At 47.6% G+C, this 26,241-nt stretch overlaps 1 protein-coding gene across 1 annotated transcript in view; it reads left to right on the top strand.

Moving 5' to 3' along the window:
- The window catches only part of LOC309556619 (SCO-spondin-like), a 204,513-nt gene that overhangs the window by 57,420 nt on the left and 120,852 nt on the right, over positions 1 to 26,241 (top strand). The window contains exons 30-49 of the mRNA XM_082259053.1: positions 1,011 to 1,190; positions 2,463 to 2,711; positions 2,870 to 2,992; positions 4,703 to 4,806; positions 4,890 to 5,121; positions 6,577 to 6,729; positions 8,242 to 8,382; positions 8,472 to 8,654; positions 9,492 to 9,642; positions 12,828 to 12,987; positions 13,106 to 13,160; positions 14,015 to 14,113; positions 15,843 to 16,061; positions 17,788 to 17,915; positions 20,174 to 20,315; positions 20,400 to 20,555; positions 23,971 to 24,148; positions 24,300 to 24,387; positions 24,520 to 24,577; positions 24,664 to 24,784. Coding sequence (XP_082115179.1) covers positions 1,011 to 1,190; positions 2,463 to 2,711; positions 2,870 to 2,992; positions 4,703 to 4,806; positions 4,890 to 5,121; positions 6,577 to 6,729; positions 8,242 to 8,382; positions 8,472 to 8,654; positions 9,492 to 9,642; positions 12,828 to 12,987; positions 13,106 to 13,160; positions 14,015 to 14,113; positions 15,843 to 16,061; positions 17,788 to 17,915; positions 20,174 to 20,315; positions 20,400 to 20,555; positions 23,971 to 24,148; positions 24,300 to 24,387; positions 24,520 to 24,577; positions 24,664 to 24,784 — 2,920 coding nt within the window. The remainder of the gene's footprint in view (positions 1 to 1,010; positions 1,191 to 2,462; positions 2,712 to 2,869; positions 2,993 to 4,702; positions 4,807 to 4,889; positions 5,122 to 6,576; positions 6,730 to 8,241; positions 8,383 to 8,471; positions 8,655 to 9,491; positions 9,643 to 12,827; positions 12,988 to 13,105; positions 13,161 to 14,014; positions 14,114 to 15,842; positions 16,062 to 17,787; positions 17,916 to 20,173; positions 20,316 to 20,399; positions 20,556 to 23,970; positions 24,149 to 24,299; positions 24,388 to 24,519; positions 24,578 to 24,663; positions 24,785 to 26,241) is intronic.

Below are 26,241 nucleotides of genomic sequence, written 5' to 3' on the forward strand. Positions count from 1 at the left end.
TAGTTATTGTTGGTTGTTGTGTAGCTTCTACCTCTTTATTATTGTGGGGCGGGGGACGTGTCTTCCTGGGTACTGGGTCTTAGTAGTAGTAAGTCTATGATGGTTGGCCGCTGTGTAGCTTCTATCTCTTTATTTTACAGGATCAGGGACATGTCCTCCTGGGTTTCATGGTCTCAGTGGTTGTCATTGTTGGTTGCTGTGTAATTTCTATCTATATTATTGCGGGGTCAGGGAAGTGTCCTCCTGGGTTCTCGGTCTTAGTGGTAGTCATTGTTGGCTCCTTTGTAGCTTCTATCTCTTTATTATTGTATGTTTGGTTAGGTGTCCTCCTGGGTTCTGGGTCTTAGTGGTAGTAATTGTAGACTTCTATCTCTGTATTATTGCAGTGTCAGGGAAGTGTCCTCCTGGGTTCTGGGTCTTAGTGTTGATCAGTCTCTTTTTGTTGGCTCCTGTGTGTCTTCTATCTCCTTATTATTGCAGGGTTGGGAACCTGTCCTCTTGGGTTCTGGGTCTTAGTGGTAGTCATTGTTGGTTGCTGTGTAGTTTCTATCTCTATAATATTGTAGACTCAGGGACGTGTCCTCCTGGGTTCTGGGTCCTAGTGGTAGTTATTGTTGGTTGTTGTGTAGCTTCTACCTCTTTATTATTGTGGGGCGGGGGACGTGTCTTCCTGGGTACTGGGTCTTAGTAGTAGTAAGTCTATGATGGTTGGCCGCTGTGTAGCTTCTATCTCTTTATTTTACAGGATCAGGGACATGTCCTCCTGGGTTTCATGGTCTCAGTGGTTGTCATTGTTGGTTGCTGTATAATTTCTATCTATATTATTGCGGGGTCAGGGAAGTGTCCTCCTGGGTTCTCGGTCTTAGTGGTAGTCATTGTTGGCTCCTGTGTAGCTTCTATCTCTTTATTATTGTATGTTTGGTTAGGTGTCCTCCTGGGTTCTGGGTCTTAGTGGTGGTCAGTTTATGGTTGTTTGTCCCTCTTTGATTTCTTTCTCTGTATCTTTCCAGGGTCAGGGACGTGTCCTCCTGGGTTCTGGGCCTGCGGAGATGGGTTGTGTATCAGAAGACAGAGGCGTTGTGATGGGACACCTGATTGCAAGGATGGATCAGATGAAGAGATGGAACATTGTTCATCGCTGCACCCGGAAAACATAGGACCAACACCGTCCACACACAGCACAACACTAGGTGACCTTCCTGCATTTATTTATCTCCAGCTTATTTTTCATATTTATTTTAGAACAATCCAAATTATTGGATTATTTAGTCTCCATAACATGATGATAGAACAGATTAGACGCCCTCCAACAGGGCTGCGGTTAGAAATCATGGAGCACTATACAGCCTACCTGATAGGGCCCCCCATCATAGGGCACCATACAGCCTACCTAAAAAGGCCCCCCATCATAGGGCACCATAAAGCCTACCTGATAGGGCCCCCCATCATAGGGCACCATAAAGCCTACCTGATAGGGCCCCCCATCATAGGGCACCATACAGCCTACCTGATAGGGCCCCCCCCATCATAGGGCACCATAAAGCCTACCTGATAGGGCCCCCCATCATAGGGCACCATACAGCTTACCTGATAGGGCCCCCCCCATCATAGGGCACCATAAAGCCTACCTGATAGGGCCCCCCCATCATAGGGCACCATACAGCCTACCTGATAGGGCCCCCCATCATAGGGCACCATACAGCCTACCTGATAGGGCCCCCCCATCATAGGGCACCATAAAGCCTACCTGATAGGGCCCCCCATCATAGGGCACCATACAGCTTACCTGATAGGGCCCCCCATCATAGGGCACCATAAAGCTTAACTGATAGGCCTCCCCCATCATAGGACACCATACAGCCTACCTGATAGGGCCCCCCCATCATGGGGCACCATACAGCTTACCTGACAACCCACCCCTCAGCCCGGGTGGATGTGTGGGTGCAGGTTTCTTGCCTGAACACTATGTTTTTTTTTCTATTATTCTCTACAATTTTATTTTACTTTTTTCATTTTTTTTTACATTTTTAATAGCCTTATTGTAGGGGGAGGTGGGAGCTTTGGTGAATTATCAGGGGTCGAAAAGACCCCTGATGTCAGAGAAAGAGAATGAGAACACAGATCCCCAAGCCTTAGTCTGAAGCCTCAGCTGCTCTGTACAGAGGCTCCCTGTTCATTCACAAACTGAAGCATAGTAAACACATTACTGGGGTGCAGTTACTGGAACCGATCCCCCTGTGGCTACCCCTGCAGCAGCTGACAGCCAGAGGGAGGGAGAGAGGGAGAAGTCGGCTGCACTGCAACAGGGGGCAGTGCTGAGCTTGGAGTTGCCTGCACCATAAAGCTGCCTGGACCCCCCTGTTGAATTTGTGGAGTCTGGGCCCCGTACAGGAGGGATGGTGCTTCCCCCTTGTTGGTGGCCCTTCTCCTCATTCTTTCCATCATCTTTTTTCCTCCCGCAGGCGGTGCGTCCGTCTTCCGCTGTGGCCGCTATGAGTTCCGCTGTGGCAGTGGCGAGTGCAGACCCCGTGGCTGGCTCTGCGATAATGAGGTAGACTGCATGGACGGCAGCGATGAAGATGATTGTAACAGGAGCTGCGATCTGGACCACTTCAAGTGTTCGCAGAGCGGGGAGTGTGTGGGATACAGTCAACTGTGCGACGGGGTCCCACACTGCCGCGACCAATCAGACGAGAGCATGGACAACTGCGGTAAGTCACATGACCATGATATCATAGTGACATCCCAGCATAAAATTGTGGAAACATTTAATGGCGAAGAGTCTGAGCCCGTGTCCTGTCTGGTGTTACCAATCCTAGTAATCCTGGAGTTTCCAAATTAGTGATATTCTGTACATTTCTATTGGCAGGTTCCACTCAGATCCCGCCCTGTCCCGGGCACTTCATCTGCGCTAACAGAATGTGTGTGAACATCTCCGTGGTATGTGATGGCTCCCCAGACTGTCCACAGGGAGAGGATGAGAAGACATGCGGTGAGATTTGGGGGGTTCCCTAGGGGTAGTATAGTGATGGGTAGGAGGGGTGGGTTAGTGACTCTGGTAATGGTTTGGTGGTGAGATGGGGGGAAGGTTGGTGACTCTGGTAATGGTTTGGTGGTGAGATGGGGGAAGGTTGGTGACTCTGGTAATGGTTTGGAGATGAGGGGGGGGGGGGGTTGGTGACTCTGGTTGTGGTTTGATGGTGAGATGGGGGGTGGGTGGGTTGGTGACTCTGGTAATAGTGTGGCGGTGAGATGGGGGGGTGGGTTGGTGACTCTGGTAATGCTTTGATGGTCAGATGGAGGGGGGGGGGGATTAGTGACTCTGGCAATTATTTGGTGGTGAGATGGGAAGGGGTGGGTGGGTTGGTGACTCTGGTAATTATTTGGTGGTGAGATGGGGGGGTGGGTGGGTTGGTGACTCTGGTAATAGTTTGGTTTGGTGGTGAGATGGGGGGGTGGGTGGGTTGGTGACTCTGGTAATTATTTGGTGGTGAGATGGGAAGGGGTGGGTGGGTTGGTGACTCTGGTAATAGTTTGATGGTGAGATGGGGCGGGGGTTAGTGACTCTGGTAATAGTTTGGTTTGGTGGTGAGATGGGGGGGTGGATGGGTTGGTGACTCTGGTAATTATTTGGTGGTGGGATGGGGGGGTGGAGGGTTGGTGACTCTGGTAATAGTTTGATGGTGAGATGGGGGGGTGGAGGGTTGGTGACTCTGGTAATAGTTTGATGGTGAGATGGGGGGGTGGAGGGTTGGTGACTCTGGTAATAGTTCGATGGTGAGATGAGTTTGGGGAAGTGATGGGACATCCAGGCTGATATGTCGGTTAGTAAGTTGGTGATGGGTGAGGAGACTGATGGAGTGAGCGGGTGATGGGTGCAGAGATAGATTTGGGTGTCATCAGCGTAGAAATGATATTGAAAGCCATGGGAGGCAATCAGTTGACCCTGGGAGGAGGTGTAGATTGAGAAAAGGAGCGGTCCAAGAACAGAACCTTGGGGGACCCCGACAGAGAAAGGAAGAGTAGAGGAGGTAGTAGAGCTGTAAGTAGCACTGAAGGTGCGTTGGGATTGGTAGGATGAGAACCAGTGAAGAGTACGGTCATGGAGGCCAAAGGAGTGGAGTTTTATGAGGAGGAGGGGGTGGTTCACTGTGTGAAAGGCAGCGGAGAGGTCCAGGAGGAGGAATACAGAATGGTGACCATTGGTGTTTGCTGTTAGGAGCTCATTTGTGAGTTTAAGGAGAGCCGTTTCAGTGGAATGTTGAGGGCGAAATCCGGACTGAAGGGGATCAAGAAGATTGTTCTTAGTCAGATGGTCACTCAGTCGCTTGTAGACCAATCGTTCCAGGAGTTTGGAGGAGAAGGGGAGTAAGGAGATGGGGTGTAGATTGTGAAGATTTGTGGGGTCCAGTGAGGGCTTTTTAAGGATGGGAGTGATTAGCGCATGTTTTAGATCGATTGATTGATAGATTGTCTATTCTGTAGGTGAGAAATTATTATTTAGTCAAGGCAATATTGTGATTTATGAGTGCCATAACCCCGAGAACTGACTCAGGTCATGAGTCACCGGAGCTTCTTCAGCACCTCCATTATGTGAACTGTGTTCTGTCTCTAATATCTGGGCTGTAGTACTGACCTCTTCTGCGTCATCAGAATCTTCTTTAAGATGGATCAACCTGTAACTTATGTCTTCCTCCTGTAGAGAGAAGCTTGGTGACCCTCCCCCCCTCCATCCAGGAGAATCAGACCTCCACCATCTGCCCCGAGTACTCCTGTCCAGATGGACGATGTCTGATGTTCAAGCAGGTAGAGTGGAGACAGACGTTTCCATGGAAGGATCTCTGAATTTCCTTCACCTGTCCTACATCTTCTGTCCTCTCTGTCCTCAGGTGTGTAATGGAATCTCAGATTGTGGAGAGGACACTTCTGGTTGGGTGGCAGCAGATGAGCGGGAATGCGGTTTCTGGAGCCCATGGGGTGGATGGAGTGAATGCAGCCAATCATGTGGTCCTGGCATGCAGACCAGGAGGAGAGTGTGCACCAATCCGACTGGAGATATCCTAAGGCAGTGCCGGGGCCAGCCGAGTGAGGACCAGCAGTGCTTTTCCGTGTCCTGTCCAGGTGAGGATGGTGCCCTACTGGTCATTGGTGGGGCGCCCATGGTCGTATTTGGCTCTGTCTCTCCCCATCTTATGCTTTTAACAATATATTGAAGGACAGGAAGAGGGTAGATGACAGATGGAAAATTTTCTAAAGAGCTTTGGGTCCAACAGTTGGGTTAACATGAACCTGGAAGTGGGCACTGACGTTTTGGGACTTGCTGTGGGTTCCATGCCTATGTCTGTCTCCTTACAATGATTGTGAATTAGGCTAAGCCAGCCAAGAGTAAATGGAATGGCAGGTACTCATGTGATAAGGAGGGTGCAGCTCGCCAGTTAGTGCCTTCTCACCCAACATGAAAACACTGCACCCAGGGCAGCTTCCCCACTTGCCCACCCTTGTCCCAGACCTGCTGCCTATTTCCTTCCTGGTGTATGATAACAATGTAGTTGGGAGAGATGAAGAACGATGCTGAGATAGAGAGATTTTCACATTTTTTGTCACTTACCTCCTTCTCTGCACTGGGAAGGCAGGTGGGGTGCAGCCCAGGTCTGATACCCTCAGACATTTTGTGTCAGGGTGGGCAGGTGGAGTACAGCCCAGGGCCTGATGCCCTCAGTCAGTAAGTGTCTGTAAAGGCAGATGGGGTACAGCCCGGTATCTTAAACCCCCAGTCATTTAGTGTCTGGAAATGTAGATGGGGTACATCCTGGGGTCTGACACCCTCAGTCATTTATTATCTGGAAGGGTAGATGGGGTACACCCTGAGGTCTGACACCCTCAGTTATTTAGTGTCTGGAAGGGTAGATGGAGTACAGCCTGGGGTCTGACACCCTCAGTTATTTAGTGTCTGGAAGGGTAGATGGAGTACAGCCTGGGGTCTGACACACTCAGTCATTTAGTATCTGGAAGGGTAGATGGGGTATAGCTTGGGGTCTGACACCCTCAGTCATTTAGTATCTGGAAGAGTAGATGGGGTATAGCTCGGGGTCTGACACCCTCAGTCATTTAGTATCTGGAAGGGTAGATGGGGTATAGCTTGGGGTCTGACACCCTCAGTCATTTTATAGAAGAATAGAAATGGGTTGTTGTAAAAAAGGAATGGCAGGGTAAGTGGGGTACAGCCCAGGGTCTAAAACATTCAGTCATTTTGTTTCTAGGAGGGCTAGTGGGGTACAACCAAGGTCCTGACACCTCAGTTTATGTTGGGTCATCACTCATTGCCTGCACTACGTGCTGGAACTGCTATTCAATGGATCCGTCAATATGGTGGTGGTCTCAGTCTCACTGTGCAAGTGCTCCATTGTCAACCTGAGCACGCGGCCTGCCGAATACCCCAACTACACACGATATGAATGTTTAGATATCAATATTCAACTTTATTCAACTATATCAACTATATCAAGATTACCTTTATTCTTCCTTATAGATGACATCTTCCATTCTTTGACTCTTCTTGTCCTCGTCTCTCCACAGTGGACGGTTCCTGGACTGAATGGACAACGTGGTCAAACTGTACCAAAGACTGCAGTGGGGTGGTGATCCGCCGAAGGGAGTGCACCCCACCACAGAACGGGGGGCGCCACTGCTCTGAGCTCCCACAATCCTCACCTGTATCTCTGGAGATTGGTAAGATGGGTCGAGGCGTTGGTGAGGAGGATTCTGGGAATAATCCATAGACACTTTCTTATGCAGTTGATCCAGAAGAGGCAGGAAACCTTTAAAAAACATGGCGCCATTGTCACCAGTGGGGGAGAAATCCTTTCTGAATACCCAAAGGCAACTGGGCCTTCCTTAGAGTTGGGTTGGCCAGACCTAAATCCTGAAGAAGTCTATCTCACATAGTCACAGCTCCCTTCACATAGTCACAGCTCTTACTCTGAAGAAGCATTTCCCTATGTGGAGGTTATCCCTCTTTTCCTTCAGAAGCAAAGAGTTCCCCTTGTCAACTGTAATGACCTTAAAGTGAATAAAGCTGCATCAAGTTCACTGTTTGGACCATTTCATGGTAATCATATCACTCATCATCATCATCATCATCATCATCATCCATGGGGATTATATCCCTCATCATCATCATCCATGGGGATCAAATACTTCATCTTCATCATAATCCATGGTGATTATATCCCTCATCACCATCATCCATGGGGATTATATCCCTCATCATCAACTACTTTATCATCATCATAATCCATGGTGATTGTATCCCTCATCTTCATCATCATCCATGGTGATCATATCCCTCATCCTCATCATCCATGGTGATCATATCCCTCATCGTCATTATCATCATCCATGGGTATTATATCCCTCATCATCATCATCCATGGGGATCAAATACTTCATCTTCATCATAATCCATGGTGATTGTATCCTTCTTCATCATCATCATCCATGGTGATCATATCCCAAATCATCATCATCATCCATGGAGATCATATCCCTCATCGTCATTATCATCCATGGGGATTATATCCCTCATCATCCCTAGTGATCAAATACTTCATCATCATCATAATCCATGGTGATTATATCCCTCATCACCATTATCCATGGGGATTATATCCCTCATCATCATCATCACCATCATCATCAACTACTTCATCATCATCATAATCCATGGTGATTGTATCCCTCATCTTCATCATCATCCATGGTGATCATATCCCTCATCCTCATCATCCATGGTGATCATATCCCTCATCATCATCATTATCATCCATGGAGATCATATCCCTCATCACCATCATCATCCATAGTGATCAAATACTTCATCTTCATCATCATCCATGGGGATCATATCCCTCATCATCCCTAGTGATCAAATACTTCATCATTTTCTAATCCATGCTGATCATAGCCCTCATCATCAACATCATCCATGGTGATTCTATCCCTCATCATCAACATCATCATCATCCATGGGGATCCCACTAATCGTCTCTTCTCCGAGGAGAATGAATTCAGTTCCTCGTGTTCCTGGGTCGTTTCCTCCATCACATCTCCTGACCCCCGAGTGATGGACAATCCTTCCTTTCTTCCTTCCTTTTCATAAATCGGAGTTTTATTTCTCATAATAATCTGGAATCTTCCATGTAACAGACGGGGGAGGAATGACGATTTGTGATTTCTCTGCAGATGCGTGCCGACAAGATGGCTGCCCAGAGTCTCCGTCTTGTCCTGCTGATCTTCAGTATAAGGCGTGCGCCCCATGTCCCCAGACCTGCTCAGATCTGACCAATAAGAGGAGCTGCCATGGCGATGAGCCCTGCGTGCCAGGTAAGATGATGGAGGAGTCACGTGAGATCTCTGTGTGTGTGGTGCCATCTCTGTGCTCCTCTCACCCCTCTCCTCATCTCTCCTTCCAGGCTGCTGGTGCCCTGATGGACTCCTGATGGACAATATGAATCACTGTGTGCGTCCAGAGGAATGCCCCTGTGAAGTAGAGGGCGCCACCTACTGGCCCGGCCAACTGGTCAAAGCCAACTGTCAGATCTGCACCTGCCAGGAGGGTCAGATGAAACAGTGCCGGCCAAACCCGGAGTGTACCGGTCAGTGCCCAGCATAGTGCAGTCTGCTGCCAGGAGCTAGGTGGTAGCGGCAGTGCCGAGTCCAGGGAGAACATGCCAAAATCCCCCCTCCCCGCACAAATATTTGCCCCCCATACCCCAAATCCCCCAACACAAATGCCCCTCCCCAAAAAAGTCACCCCCTCCTAGCACAAATCCTTTACTCCTCAGATTTCCCCTCCAAGTACACATCCTCTCCCCCCACTCCAAATCCCTCCTCCTAGCACAAATCCACTCTTAAAATTTTCCTCCTAGCACAAATTCACCCCTCAACTTTCCCCTCCTAGCACAGATCCCCCCGCAAACAAAAATTTCCCCTCCTAGCACAATTCTCCTCCCCCCTTCACCATATCCCCTCTTGTAGCACAAACCCCCCAAATCTCCCTTCCTAGCACAAATCCTCTTCACCCCCCCCATCACAAATCTCCCTAAATCACCACTCTTAGCAACTCTTACCCCCAGCCGCACCCCAAATTGCTCCTCCCAACACAAGTCTCCTCCCCATCAATCTCCCTGCAGCGTCCCCCACCTCACATGAAACCACAGTGCCCGGGGCAGCCGTCCCTCCCGCCCTACCCTTGTTCCGGCCCTGGGTAGCAGGATCTAAAACTCTCTTGGTACATAGCAGCAGTTTGTACCATGTGGAAGTCTCTTTCATAGTTCCTTGCACCTTGTAGCAGTTTCTGGTAGTGTGATATCACTAGTGTGTTGGGGGTGCAGGGTATGTGTAAGGGGGGAGTCTACAGGGAGAAGCCTGAGATGTACCATCCCCCATACACTGTATATGATGATTGTGCGTCCGCCATTTTGTATTTCTAGTGAACTGCGGCTGGTCAGCGTGGTCACCCTGGGGAGAGTGTCTGGGGCCATGTGGGGTACAGAGCATCCAGTGGTCTTTCCGTAGCCCCAACAATCCCAGCAAACATGGCAATGGGAAGCAGTGCCGTGGAATCTACCGGAAGGCCCGCAGGTGAGTGGAGGTGTCACTGTAGCGGTCAGAGGAGTAGGTGACCGCAATGCAGAATTCAAGTACGGTACAGCAGACAATGATGCTGAAGCAGATACCGGCTTTATTAACCAACAGAGTATAATGGCCGGAGAATGATGTTAACAGTAATAACAGATTACATAGGTTTACAGCAAAGTTAACTGCAACATGATACATAAAATGGCGCTCCCGCCAACGCACACACAGAAATACAGGCTACTCTGCTATATGATCCTATCTGATTCCCGCTAACCGGGACACGTTGCTGCAACGCTCTGTCTACAGGAACCTGCTCTATGACCTGCCACAGGTTAGCACCGGTGCACACTCACAGTTCTGTAGGTACAGCTGCTTTATCTCAGTCTCTGTGATGGTGGATGTAGTCAGGTCTCTGGATCTGTCCCTTGCTGTCTGTAGCTGCAGTCTCTTATGCACTGGTCTGGGTTTCTTTGCAGGTTGTTTATCTTGTTCTGTCACTTGGAGGTCACTGCAGTCTGGCCCCTTGCTCTGAAACTTACTTGAGGTGCTCTGGGATATTGTCTCCTCTCTTTCTCTGGTTCTCAGCTGCAGTCTGTAATACCACAGTTCAGCTCTGTCTCCTCTGGCAAGATCCTGTTGCTCTGTCCCTGGATTATACAATCTATATGCCCTCTCAAGGCCACAGCATGCAGTCCCTTTCCTCAGCTCAGCACAGCCATAGAGACGAACACCACACCGTTCCAGGAACTTCCTGCTCCCTCCTCCTTTCCAGAAAGATCCCTTCCTTAAAGCAACAACAACAGTGACATCTTGTGGCTGAAAGATGCATGACAGTCTGTGGGAATTTCTCAATAGAAATACAGTGTAATGGAGTTTAGTCATTCAAGGGGCTGACCCCCTACATCACCATAGGGAGGTGTCAGTGTGAGAGGAGGAGCCACCATAGGGAGGGGTCAGTGCGAGAGGAGGTGCCACCACAGTGATAGGTCAATGTTAAAGGAGGCACCATCATGGCAAGGGGTTAATGGGAGAGGAGGGCCCCCCATGGCAAGGGGTTAATGGGAGAGGAGGGCCCTCCCCATGGCAAGGGGTCAATGGGAGAGGAGGGGCCACCATGGCAAGGGGTCAATGTGAGAGGAGGGGCCACTATTGCAAGGGGTCAATGTGAGAGGAGGGGCCACCATGGCAAAGGGTCAATGTGAGAGGAGGGGCCACCATGGCAAGGGGTCAATGGGAGAGAAGGTGCTATTATGGCAAGGGGTCAATGTGAGAGGAGGGGCCACCACAGTGAAGGGTTAATGCTAAACAAGGCGCCACCATGGTGCGGTGTCAGTGTGAGAGCAGTGGCCACCATGGGGAGGTGTCAGTGGGAAAGGAGGTGCCACCATGGCGAGGGGTCAGCTCCAGAGGAGGAGCCATGATGGTGAGGTGTTAATGTTAGGGGAGGAGCCACCATGGTGAGGGGTCAGTGTGAGAGAAGGCGTCACAACGGCAAGGGGTTAGTGTGAGAAGTATCGCCACCACAGCGAGGTGTCAGTGTGATAGGAGGTTCCACCATAGTTAGGGGTCAATTTGATTGGAGGTGCCACCATGGCTAGGGGTCAATGTGAGAGAAGGCATCACCACGGCAAGGGGTCAATAAGAGAGGAGGTGCCACCATGGCAAGTGGTCAATGTGATTGAAGGTGCCACCATGACTAGAGGTCAATGTGAGAGGAGGCGCCACCAAAGTAAGGCCTCAATGTAAATGGAAGTGCCACCATGGCTAGGGGTAAATGTGGGAGTAGGTGTCGCCACCACAAGGGATCAATGTGATTGGAGGTGCCACCACAACCTGGGGTCAATGTGATTGGAGGTTCCACCACAACAAGGGGTCAATGTAATTGGAGGTGCCACCATGACTAGGGGTCAGTGTGAGAGCAGGTGCCACCACGACTAGGGGTCAGTGTGAGAGGTGATGCCAACACGATGAGGGATCAATGTGATCGGAGGTGCCACTATGACGAGGGGTCAATGTGATTGGAGGTGCCACTATGACGAGGGGTCAATGTGATTGGAGGTGCCACTATGACGAGGAGTCAATGTGATTGGAGGTGCCACTATGGCGAGGGGTCAATGTGATTGGAGGTGCCACTATGACGAGGGGTCAATGTGATTGGAGGTGCCACTATGACGAGGAGACAATGTGATTGGAGGTGCCACTATGATGAGGGGTAAATGTGAAGGGGGTGCCACCACAATGAGGGGTAAATGTGAGAGGAGGTTCAACCACGATGAGGGGTCAATTGGAGAGGAGGTGCCACCATGACGAGAAGTCAATGTGATTGGAGGTGCCACCACGGCGAGAGGTCAATGTAACTGGAGACACCACCACGGCTGGGGGTCAATGTGAGAGGAGGTGCAACCGTAGCTAGGGGTCAATGTGAGAGGAAGCACTACCATGGCAAGGGGTCAATAAAAGAGGAGGTGTCACCATGTCCAGGGGTCAATGTAAATTAAGGTGCCACTACGACTAGGGGTCAATGTGAGAGGAGGCACCACCACAGTGAAGCGTCAATGTGATTGGAGGTGCCATCATGACTAGGGGTCAATGCGAAAGGAGATGCCACCACAGTGAGGGGTCAATGTGATTGGAGGTTCCACCACGGCTAGGGGTCAGTGTGAGGGGAGGTGCCTCCATGGCTAAGGGTCAGTGTAAGAGGAGGTGCCACCACAACCAGGGGTCAGTGTAAGAGGAGGTGCCACTATGGCTAGGGGTCAGTGTGAGAGTAGGTGCCACCACAATGAGGGGTAAATGTGATTGGAGGTGCCACCTCAATGAGGAGTTAATTTGGGAGGAGGTGACACTATGATGGGGGAGGGGGGGGGGGGGTAAATGTGATTGGAGATGCCAATGCGACGAGGGGTCAATATGAGAGAAGGCGCCACCACAGTAAGGCATTAATGTTATTGGAGGTGCCATCATGGCTAGGAGTCCATGTGAGAGGAGGTGCCACCACAATGAGGGGTCAATGTGGGAGGAGGTGCCACCACAATGAGGGGTCAATGTGGGAGGAGGTACCACTATGACAAAGGGTCAATGTGTTTGGAGGTGCCACCACGATGAGGGGTCAATGTGAGAGGATCCCCCTCCAGATCCCTCTGTATTCTCTGCTCCCTGACTGATTTATCTCCCCTCTATAATTCTAGGTGTCAGACGGAGCCGTGTGAGGCGTGTACACACCACGGGAAGACATACAGCACCGGTGAACGTTGGAGGTCTGGAGAATGCCACGTGTGCCAGTGTCTGACCAACCTGAGCGCACAGTGCTCCCAATTCTGCCAGTTCACCAATGTGGGGTGCCCTGAGGTGAGATCTTTAGTACAGTACCGTCTGTAGAGGAGTCATCATCACTTATATAATACATGCTGTAACCCATAGCAACCACTTAGGCTCCACCCACAAGACTGTGCTCCATCTCTTGTAGGGTCAGTTCCTGGTGGAAGGCTCAGGGGACACCTGCTGCTATTGTTCGGAAACAGGTCAGTGTGCGTCCGTCTACCGCCATGATAAATGGCCCCGCCTCCTTCTGTTCCTGGTACTGATAGATAAATAGTAAATATCAGACCACAGCTGGTTTTATTAGTTGGGTATAAATGATCACTTTATACTTTCTGTATTCAGTCACTGGAACTGCAGAGGAAGCCAGCTGACGGGAGTGAGAGAGACAAATACACAGATTGCTGGTCTTAGGGAGAGTCAGGGGAACTCCAAGGGGAGGCGTTGGGATCCCCGGGAGGGGGTTTAAGCAGGGGGATGTGGTTGGACCTCTGAGGGATGTGGTTGGACCCCTGGAGGAGGACGGGGGGGGGGGAGATGGAACCTCAGGGGTGGTAAACTAGAGGAAGGAGGTGGGACCCCAGGAGGATGTGGTTGGACCCCTGGGGGAGGACAGGGAAGGAGGTGGGACCCCAGGAGGATGTGGTTGGACCCTTGGTGGAGAACAGGAGGGGGGTTGGACTCCAGGGGTGGTAAACCAGGGAGAAGCAGTGGGACCCCAGGGGGATGTGGTTGGACCCCTGGGGGAGAACAGGGCAGGGGTTGGAAACCAGGGGGAGGCAGTGGGACCCCAAGAGGATGTGGTTGGACTCCTGGGGGAGGAGGTGGGACTCCAGGGGGATGTGGTTGGACATCTGCGGGAGGATAGGGAGAGGAGGTGAGACCCCGGGAGGATGTGTTTGGACCCCTGACGAAGGACAGTCTGAGGTGGTGAGAACCCAGGGGGATGTGGTGGGACCCCTGACGAAGGACAGTCTGAGGTGGTGAGAACCCAGGGGGATGTGGTGGGACCCACCCCATAGATATTGAACACCAATTTCCTATTTCCTTCCCTCAGCTCCAAACAAGACAGAAGCTTCCAGCGTGCAACCTACAGGCCTTCCAGTCACCATCCCCATCCCTGGGCTAACTACCTACCCACTGCCCACTGCTGGAGGTAAGTACGGAGGATGTGTGATGTATCCTTGTGAATTGATGATATGATAAGCCTGGAATCTGACCCTTCATGAGCTGCCTGGTGACTTCACGACTCTAGCATGGATCACGCATGGATAGAGGAGGAGGAATGCAGCTCCCCTTAGAATTTATGTCAAGGCATCAGACCGAGGACAACTCACTAACAGTAGCAAGATACTTGTTAGATGGAGGAGGAAGGAGAAAAGATCTTTTCTTGGGGAGGTAGGACAGTGCTGTGGAACACTTTTCACAGCCTACAATACCACCAGCCACCACTGGAGGACGACTCACCCAAAACTAGAGTGCATACAGTCTGGCGCACTCTAAAGGTTGTGAAGCAGCCTAGTGATTCCCACACGCCTCGGAGATTTCACAAATAGAATTCTGGAGAACTTTCACTTTTCTTCTGACCAATCACAGCAGGCACACAGGTTATGGGGAGCTCACCACCACCACCTGCAGTTTGTCACCTGAATGGACCCCCACATGCACAGACCAGCACATCCCAAATCACAGCGGGTCCAAACATACCATGGCTGCTGTGTCCGGGCCCATAAAACCATTCAGTCAATCCTTAGGTTGTTCCATAAGTCCGGGACGTCCCATTCTGCGTCTGTGTTCAGCTCCTATTACGTCAGAAGGAATGCGATTCTTCTCCCTACAACCAATATTTTACATGTAATTCTAGATGACGCAGAATTCCTCTGACCTATGAAAAAGCCAGTGGTGGTTCCCAGACAGTCCGCAGAGTTGCACCGTCTGTGACTCTTCTCTGATGGTCCATAAGGTGACCAGTGATTAACTCATCTACATCACAAGCCTACGTGGTCCCATCAGGGACTCGCTGGCAGCTCGGTGCTCATTCCTGTCTGCAGGCCAATCTTTTCAGGATCTAAATTGTGAACGTTTGTCCAAACCAGTGTTCTCCAAACTGTGGTTGGCCCTTTGATTGTCTTTATCTGGCACTTGGGACATTTTTCCTCCCACTGAAACAAACAATGTTTCACCATTTATGCTACTGACATCAACAATATTCCTCCCACTGACACCAATGATGGGACACTATTCCTCTCACTGACACCAATGATGGGGCACTATTCCTCCCACTGACACCAATGATGGGGCACTATTCCTCCCATTGATACCAATGATGGGACACTATTCCTCCCACTGACACCAATGATGGGGCACTATTCCTCCCACTGACACCAATGATGGGGCACTATTCCTCCCACTGACACCAATGATGGGACACTATTCCTCCCACTGACACCAATGATGGGACACTATTCCTCCCACTGACACCAATGATGGGGCATTATTCCTCCCACTGATACCAATGATGGGGCACTATTCCTCCCACTGACACCAATGATGGGGCACTATTCCTCCCACTGACACCAATGACGGGACACTATTCCTCCCACTGATACCAATGATGGGGCATTATTCCTCCCACTGATACCAATGATGGGGCACTATTCCTCCCACTGACACCAATGACAATTTGTATTCCCCATGGCCATGATCTGGCTTCCCCAAAAGTCTCAAGGACATTAAATTTGGCTCTCTGTTTAGAATTGTTGGAGATCTCTGCTCTAAACTAACACTGAATGAAGAAAATCTCTTCTCACTTCATACATTCATTTCTGTTTATTGTCGATTGCAAGGTGACCGATTCTCACCATGTCTCCCCCATGTCTTCACAGATGAATGTTATAAACCTCTCCGGATCTCCCAGCTCCCACCACACAGCTTTACAGCCTCCTCAGAGCTCGCTGATCATCCGGCGTACGCAGCCCAGCTCAACCGAGTCTCTCCGATGGCGGAACTTCATGGCTGGAGCCCAGAAAACAGCGATTACCCCGATCACCCCGCCGGGGCACCCCATCTGCAGATTGACCTTCAGGATCCGAGGAACCTTACAGGTATTTGGACTGGTGTCAGATCATCCAGGCTTTGTTCCAGATTATTATGCATCACCTGCAGGATCCCAGGGACCTCACAGGTATCTGGACCGGTGTCAGGTGATCCAGGCTTTGTTCCAGATCTTTGTGGATTACCGGGAGGCACTGAGGAAACTCATAGGTATCTGGACTATTGTCAGGTCATCCAGAGTTTGGCCCAGATGATCTTTGTTAATCACCTGCAGGAGCCCAGGAACCCCACAGGTATCTAGACTGGTGTCAGGTCATCTAAGGCCTGTTCCAAATCTTTGTGGAATATCTGCAGGAGTTGTGGAACCTCACAGGTATCTAGACAGGTATGAGGGGAGCCAACGTTTGTTCCATATTATTATGCATCACTTGTATAAGCCAAGGAACTCGTGGTTCACCTGTAGGAGCCCAGGAACCTCACAGGAAACTGGACTGGTATCAAATGATCCAGGACTTGGTCAAGATCATTGTGGAACCCCTGCATGAGCTGAGGGACATCACATGTATCTAGACTGGTGTTAGGTGATCTGGGATTCGTTCCAGATCATTGTGGAACCCCTACAGAAGTTGTGGAACCTCATAGGTATCTGGATGGGTGTCAGATGATTCAGACTTTCGTCCGGATCATTTTGGTTCACTTGTAGGAACCCAGGAGAGTCACAGGTATCTGGACTGGTATCAGGTGATCCAGGATTTGGTATCAGGTAAAAAGTCTGGTCCATACTATTGTGGATCACATTCAGAAGCCAAGGAACCTCACAGGTATCTGGATTTGTGTCAGGTGATCCAGGCTTCTATCCAGATCATTGTGGTTTACCTGTAGGAGCCCAAGAACCTCATAGATTCTGAACTGGTATCAAGTGATTCAGGACATGGTCCAGATCAGTTTGGATCACTTGCTGGAGCCCAGGAACCTCACAGGTATCTGGACTGGTGTCAGGTAATCCAAGATATGTTACAGATCATTGTAGATCACCTGCAGGAGCCAAAGAACCTCATAGGTTTCTGAACTGGTATCAAGTGATCCAGGACTTGGTCCAGATCATTTTGGATCATTCGCTGGAGCCCGGGGGCCTCACAGGTATCTGGAATGATGTCAGGCAATCTGGGGTTTGTTCTAGATCATTGTGGATCATCTCCCCTGGCCTTTATTGTGTATTCACACATCTGGGAGTGATTTCTGTGTATGATCCATTCCACAATGTACCAGGAATGGTCACAATCTTCCTCATAGCCGTCCACAGACTTCAAAGGGCAACCAAGTGTGTGGACACGACCCTGGAAACGACATTAGAGTGGGCCACATTGTAGTGTCCCCTTCTATAGAGAAGGTGGGAGGAGCAGAGAGAGGCACATATGTCTGGTCATTGTATGGCGGTATGATAGTACCTGTATGGACAGGTGTACTTCGGGATATACTCTCATTGTGATGTCGGGATATCCTCTCATTGTGATGTCGGGATATACTCTCATTGTGATGTCGGGATATACTCTCATTGTGATGTCGGGATATCCTCTCATTGTGATGTCGGGATATACTCTCATTGTGATGTCGGGATATACTCTCATTGTGATGTCGGGAGATACTCTCATTGTGATGTCGGGAGATACTCTCATTGTGATGTCGGGATATACTCTCATTGTGATGTCGGAATATACTCTCATTGTGATGTCGGGATATACTCTCATTGTGATGTCATTTTCCATTGTCTTCCAGGAATTGCAGTGCAGGGTGGAGGTTCCTCTGATTTCTATGTCAGCAGATTCTCAGTCCAGTTCAGTGATGACGGGGTACACTGGTCCAATTACACCGAGAGGAGCTCTGACACTGAACCAGACACCAAGGTGAGTTCTGATGCTGAGGAGCACCCATGACCTGGCCAGTACAATGAGATGTACACACACCTAACATACATGTTACATGTGATTGGGGTGCCCACATATAACATACATGTCACAAATAGCACATGTGAGAAGGAAGACTTCAAGGCGGACAGCTTGGAAAGGTTGACGCTACCATTAAGCTCCTAGTGGAGTGAAATGCGTTATAGGGTAGAGGAGAAGGTGGGATGGCGTTTGACCAGATAATAACAATAAACATTCATACCAGGCTTTTCAGATTAAGAAGATTCTTTGTTGGGATGCCATGATTGTTAAGCAGGTGATGGCCAGTGGAGCAGGAGGTAGAGTGCCTTGGCTGGAGTAACCTAATCTACCTTCCAGCTCAGTTGGTCGGTCACCATCTCCATTGGGAAGGACAACCGCAGTCTGCTTTCTCTAGGTGCAAAAATAGCACTGCATGGCAGACGGTATCTTCTAGGGGTCCTCCAGGGAGGAAAGATTCTAGCAGCGTCCCACAGGGATCTAAGGCCAGGATGTCTCAGATACGTCCTCAGAGTGAGGGCCATGTGCCACAAAGTGCCGGAGATATTTATTAACACTCCCAGCATGCACCAGCAAGTCCCTACAAGCTGCTGATTGGCCAAGTACTAATGATATCTCTAGAACCCCATGCCATCCAGCTTGATACAACAAGTGACCGGCACAGCGCACTCCATGCTTAGAGAAGGGTAGCAAGCACGGCTAAACTGACCAAAGATCTACAAGATCACAAATAAATAATATGGAAATTACTAGAAATGTACATAATGAAAAAATGTGTTTCGATTCGTTATTTACCGTAAATCATTTAGTTAAGTTTGTTTAATTTGTCTTCTAAATAAGTTTAGTTTCGTTTACTCGTTTTCTAATTCAATTCGAATTTCTGAATTCAGTCAAATTTAATTCAAATTGACCAAATTTGGAAAATTTAAATAGTTATTTAAATTGGAATTGGCATTCAAATTCTATTAGGAATTTGGAAGACAGTTATATATATTCTAGTTAATTGATTTTTTCTATTCTATTCCCTTATTTTTTATTCTGTTTTTTTTTTTACTTTTGTTTTCTATTCTATTTTAATCTATTAGAATACAAATTTATTCTGTTCTAAATTAAAATGTCGAAAGATGGTTCTTTTCTTTCTATTTTATTCTATTCTATTCAATTCTATTATATATTTGTTTTCTATTCCTTTCTTTTATATTCTATTCTTTTCTATTCTATTCTGTTATGTTCTATTATATTTATTTCTATTCTACTCCAATCAATTCCAATTCTGTTTGAATTTGAATTTATTCTACTTGAAATTTCAATTTCTGAAGATGGTTATGTTCTTATCTTTTTTATTCTATTCTTTGTTTTTTTTTTTTTTCTATTTTATTATTTTTTATTCTATTCTTTTATTTTTCTATTCCATTCTATTCTTTTCTATTTTATTCAAATTCATTCTATTAAAAATTCAAATTTCAGAAGACGGTTATAATATATAATTTCTATTTTATTCTATTGTTTTATATTGTTTTGTTTTTTCCTATTCTTTTGTATTATATTCTTCTCTATTTTATTATTTTCTATTCTTTTTAATTCTAATCTATTCGATTATTTTCTATTCTATTTTGTTGTGTTTTATTCTATTCTTTTCTATTCTATTCTATTCTATGATTTTATTTTCTATTATTTTCTATTCTGTTGTGTTTTTCTGTTATGTTCTGTTTTACTCTATTCTAGTTTTTTATTCTCCACTTTTCTATTCTTTTACATTCTATTCCCTTTTTTTCTATTATATTTGATTATATTCCTCTATTATGCTCTGTTTTGCTCTATTCTTTTCTATTCTATTATTTATATTCTATTCCTTTATTTTCTATTATATTTGATTATATTATATTTGATATTTTTTCTATTATATTTGATTTATTCTTTTATTTTCTATTACTGTATTTTATTTTCTGTTTTATTTTATACTGTTCTTGTTTCCAATTTCGTGTTCGATTTGAATTAGATTTGAATTCGAATTTTGGCCGAATTTTGCTTCGTTATTTCAGATTCCTTACATTTTGTTATCATTGTAATTCGGAAATTCGGATACATTCATATTTCTGAATAACGAAAAGATTGTCCAAATTTTGATTTGGAGCGGAAGGTTCCGCACACATCTAGAATATTTGATGATCGGTAGATTGGGAGGGGGAGGAGTAATACTCATCATTGTCCTCTCTCAGGTTTTCCGGGGAAATTTTGATGGTTCCACACCGGTGGCGCGGAGTTTTGATGGAATGGTCAGCGCTCGCTATGTGCGGATCCTCCCCCACCAATATCACAGCAGAATATTCCTCCGCGTGGAGCTCCTGGGCTGCGGAGAAGGTGAACAGATACAGGAATGAATGGGAGAACTACAAGTCCCAGCATGTCCTGATCACTAATAGCTTCCTCTCTTCTCCATTACAGTGTCTGCCGGACCCACCACGCCCGTTCCCACCCGACACCAGTGCCGGCCCGATCAGTTCCAGTGTCACAATGGGCGCTGTGTCCTGGCCGGACCCCATGGAGTTGTGTGCAATGGAATCAACGACTGCGGGGACCAATCAGACGAGATTTATTGTGGTAATGTGTGGGGGATGGGGGTGATTGGGGGGTCCAGTGTCCCAATCCTAGAGAGGAAACACCAACACTCAGAATAATTGTTTACTCCAACTAAAATACATCCAATACTCCATGGTCTGCCAGAAATCCAGGGAGCTCCTGACTTCCCATAGTGAGGTGACAACACGGTCCTCTCCTCTACTGAAATCCCCCGTGGGTCCCCCGTCACTACAGAACCCCTCCCCTACTCTTCATCTTCATAACTCCTCCCCCTCTCCTCATCTTCATGACTCTTCCCCCTCCCCTCATCTTCATGACCCCTCCCCCTCTCCTCATCTTCATGACTCTCCCCCCTCCCCTCATCTTCATGACCCCTCCCCCTCTCCTCATCTTAATGACTCCTCCCACTTTCTTATCTCCATAACCCCTCCCACTCATTTAATCTTCATAAACCCTCCCCCCTCTCCATTACCCCTCCTCCTTTCCCATCTCCATAACCCCTCCCACACATTTTATCTTCATAACTCCTCCCCCTCTCCTCATCTTCATAACCCCTCCCTCTCTCCTCATCTCCATAACCCCTCCCTCTCTCATCCTTTTAACTCATCACCCCCATCTCCATAATTCCTCCCCTTTTCCATGGCCCCTCCCCCTTTCTCATCTCCATAACCCCTCCCACTAATTTCATCTTCAAAACTCCTCCCTCTCCCCTCATCTCCATTATCCCTCCCTCTTTACTCCTCTCCATGATCCCCTCCCCTTTCTCATCTCCATAACCCCTCCCACTAATTTCATCTTCATAACTCCTCCCCCTCTCATCTCCATAGCCCCTCCCTCTCTCCTCTTCCCTATAACCCCTCCCTCTCTCCTCCTCTCTATAATCCACTTTCCCTTTCTCATCTTCATAACCCCTCCCACAAATGTCATCTTCATAACCCCTCCCCTTCTTCTCATCTACATAACCCCTCACCCTCTCTTCATCTCCATAACCCCTCCCCCTCACCTCATTTCCATATCCCCTCCCCCTCTCCTTATTGCCAAAACCCTGCCTACTGTTCTCATTACCATAACCCCACCCCTGATCCCAATGACCCATCCCCTTTCTCATGTCCATAACCTCCCCCGCCTATTTTAATTTCATAACTCCTCCCCCTTGCCTCATCTCTATACCCCTCCCTCTCTTCTCATCTCCTTAACTCCTCACCTCCATCTCTATAACCCCTCCCATTTTCTCATCTCCATAACTCCCCTCTCCAAATATCCAACACCCCTCCCCCCCTTCATCTATATAACATAAGTGGGAGATGTCCTATTGTCCAGCAGAGGAGAACAGGGCAGGTCTGACACCACTCCTTGGGATTTCGGTGCAGCAGAAGTGATGTAGGCAAAGTTCTCACTACAGGAAATAGGCAGATCAACTGGAATATTTCTGTACTTTTGGTGTTTTTAAAGAGACAGAACATACAGAAATGTTCATGTAATGCAGAGATATGCTGAATATGTTTTATTTCTTTTTAATTAGGTATTAATCAGGGCCCATAAAACAGGGATTATCAATCAGAGATTGCCAATCAGGGATTATCAAATAGGGATCATCGATCAGGGGTCATCAATCAGAAATAATCAATCAGTATTATTATTAAGGAATCATCAATCAGATATTTTCAATCAGGGATCAACAGTCAGAGATCAATCAGGGATTATCAGTTAGTAAATACAATTTAGGAATCATCAATCAGTGATTATCAGTCAGGAATCATCGATCAAAGATAATCAACCTGGGGATAAAAATCAGGGATCATCAATCAGAAATAATCATTTAGGGATTATCAGTCAGTGATTATCAGTCAGGAATCATCAATCAAGGAATGATTATCAACCAAGAGATAAAAAATAAGGGATTATCAATCAGAAATCATCAGAAATCATCAATCAGTATTATTATTATTAAGGAATCATCGATCAGATATTATTAATTAGGGATCATCAGTCAGAGATCATCAATTTCTGATTATCAGTCAGGAATTCATAATCAAGGAACATCAACCAGAGTTAAAAATCAGGGATTATCAATCAAGGATTATCAATTAAGGATTATCAATCAGGGATCATTAATTTAGGGATTATTAATCTGGGATCACCAATCAGGGTTTATTAATCAGGGATCATCAATCAGGGATTAATAATCAGGGATCATCCATCTGGGGTCATTAATCAGGGATCATTAATCAGGGATCATCAATCAGGGATTAATATTTAGGGATTATTCAACAGGGATTATAAATCAGGGATCATCAATCAGGGATTAATATTCAGACATCTTCAATCAGGAATTAATAATCAGGGATTATTAAACAGGAATTACAAATCAGGAATCATCAATCAGGGATTAATAATCAGGGATCATCAATCAAGGATTAATAATCAAGGATTTTATAATAGGGATAATCAATCAGGAATCATCTCTCTGGGATCATTAATCAGGGATTCCTAATCAGAGATTAATAATCAGGGATCATCAATCAGGGATTATTAATAAGGGATCATTAATCAGGGATCATCAACCAGGGATTAATAATGAGGGATTATCAATCAGAGATTATTAATCAGGGATCATTGATCAGGGATCATCAATCAGGAATTAATAATGAGGGATTATCAATCAGAGATTATTAATCAGGGATCATCAATCAGGGATTAATAATGAGGGATTATCAATCATGGATCATTAATCAGGGATCATTAATCAGGGATTAATAATGAGGGATCATCAATCAGGGATCATCAATCAGGGATTAATAATGAGGGATCATCAATCAGGGATCATCAATCAGGGATTAATAATGAGGGATTATCAATCAGGGATCATTATTTAGGGATCATCAATCAGGGATTAATAATGAGGGATTATCGTTTAGGGATTAATAATCAGAGATCATTAATCAGGGATTATTAATCAGGGATCATCAATCAGGGATAACTAATCAGGGGTTATCAATCCAGGATCATCAATCAAAATGATTAATAAGTATTATTATTAAGAAATCATTGATTAGAGATTTTTAGTCAGTGATCATCATCATTCAGGGGATAAAAATCAGGGATCACCAGCCAGAGTAAAAAATCAGGGATTACTAATCAGGAATTATCAATCAGGGATTATTAATTTAGGGTTCATCAATCAGGGATCATCAATCAGGGGCTAAAAATTGGGCATTATCATTCAAGGATAAAATATCAGTTATCAATCAGTAATCATTATTTTTGGGATTGTGATGGGATCCATGAACAGGATCATTCCTCCTCTTCCCATTGGTTGGCTGAGCGTGTTTTCTATTGATCTCCCTGATATGATTTTGGCTCAGTTATGGGTAATTTTTATCCCTGAATATGCCGACTTACCGTATCTAACAGTTCTGTGTGTCTTGTGTCACAGGCACCGCCCCTTCCCCACTCTCCCCTGCCAGATTGGGGTGTCGAAATTCTGAGTTTTACTGTAAATCTTCCGGTAACTGCGTTATGGCGTCCCAACGATGCGATGGCCACCCTGATTGTGCTGATGGGGCAGATGAGGTTGGCTGTGTGTCCACAACGCTGCCCAGCCCCACCTGGAGGTGAGATTAGAAGGAAGTTCATGTAGGGGGGGGTGACCCGGTGACCCTATGGGTGATGATGGTAAATCTGCACAGTACAACCTGAACCCTAAAGCTGGGTCTGATCCATCACGGCTGACATTTACCCTCTATCTGTTTTATTACTCTGCAGCTCTACCGTAAGCGCAGTGGGAGGAGAAAGCCCTCAATGGCCGATTGTTCCCACCCCTTCAGCTAGACCAACCAAAGCCACAGAACAGGTGAGCAGAATGCTGGTGATTCGCTATGACATGGTATGTAAATTGCATCCCTCCCCCACTTACCCCCAACCCCCCCCTGGCCTTGGTGCAGATATCACCCACTTCACACGGGGTTTCTGTTTTCTCTCACAGGGACCTGCGGGCACCGCTCAGCCTAAATTCCCAGAGGGAGAGATTTCCGCACCTCCAGGTAAATGATAAAACGGGGATCTCAATGTGTGGGGAAATTTGTACAGATCTTTCTGTGACTTCTACATGTGTGATCCGCTATGACAGCTTCATGTGACGGAGCGCTGGGCCTGGAGGATGGACGGATCCACTACAAGCAACTGACAGCCACGTCCTACAAAGAGAACAACCCACCAGACGCCGGGCGCCTGAATATCGTCCCAAACATGTTAGTGGATGGCCACGTCTATGTTCCTTACATGGGGGGGCAAGACCTGTGACAGGGGAGGAGCTGGGATCTGAGGAAGGAGCTGGCATCTGAGGGAGGCGCTAGGAACTGAGGGAGGAGCTAGGAACTGAGGGAGGAGCTGGCATCTAAGGGAGGAGCTAGAAACTGAGGGAGGAGCTAGGAACTGAGGGAGGAGCTAGGAACTGAGGGAGGAGCTGGGGACTGTGGGAGGAGCTAGGAACTGAGGGAGGAGCTGGGGACTGAGGCAGTAACTGGGAACTGATGGAAGAGATAGGAACTCATAGAGGAGCTGAGACCTTATGGAGAAGCTGGGACCTTAACGTGGAGCTGAGAACTGAGGGCGAAGCTGGAGACTGAGAGAGGAGTTGAAGGAGGACCTGGGACCTGAGGGAGGAGCTGAGAACCTAAGGGAGAAGGTGGGAACTGCAGGGGCAGTACTAAATTAGGGGGGAATTGAGGGAAGAGCTGAGACCTTAGGGTGAAGCTGGGACCTGAGGTTAGTAACTGGGAACTGATGGAAGAGATAGGAACTCATAGAGAAGCTGAGACCTTACCGAGAAGCTGGGACCTGAAGGTGGAGCTGAGAACTGAGGGTGAAGCTGGAAACTGAAAAAGGAGTTGATGGAGGACCTGGGACCTGAGGGAGGAGCTTAGAATTAAGGAAGAAGGTGGGAACTGGGGGAGCAGTACTAAATGAGGGGGGGACTGAGGGAAGAGCTGAGACCTCAGGGTGTAGCTGGGACCTGAGGTTAGAGCTGGGAACTGATGGAGGAGATAGGAACTCATAGAGGAGCTGAGACCTTACAGAGAAGCTGGGATCTGAAGGTGAAGCTGGGACCTGAGGTTAGAGCTGGGAAATGAGGGAGGAGCTAGGACCCGAGGTTAGAGCTGGGAACTGAGGGAGGAGCTATGTAATAAGGGAGGAGCTGAGAACCTCAGGGGAGGAGCTGGGACCAGAGGTTCGAGCTGGAAACTAAAAGAATGGCTAGGTCCTGAAGGTGGAGCTGAGAAATGAGGTAGTAACTGGGAAGTGATGGAAGAGATAGGAACTCATAGAGGAGCTGAGACCTTACGGAGAAGCAGAGACCTGGAGGTGGAGCTGAGAACTGAAAGAAGAGTTGAGGGAGGACCTGGGACCTGAGTGAGGATCTGAGAACTAAAGGAGGAAGTGGGAACTGCGGGAGCGGTACTAAATGAGGGGGGAACTTAGGAAGGAGTTGAGACCATAGGGTGAAGCTGGGACCTGAGGGGAGCTGTGTAAAAAGGGAGGAGCTGAGAACCTCAGGGGAGGAGCTGGGACCAGAGGTTAGAGCTGGAAACTGAAAGAATGGCTAGGTCCTGAAGGTGGAGCTGAGAAATGAGGTAGTAACTGGGAAGTGATGGAGGAGATAGGAACTCATCGAGGAGCTGAGACCTTATGGAGAAGCAGAGACCTG

The sequence above is a fragment of the Pelophylax lessonae genome (assembly GCF_965119305.1).
Source record: "Pelophylax lessonae genome assembly, chromosome: 5".
Lineage (NCBI taxonomy): Eukaryota > Metazoa > Chordata > Amphibia > Anura > Ranidae > Pelophylax > Pelophylax lessonae.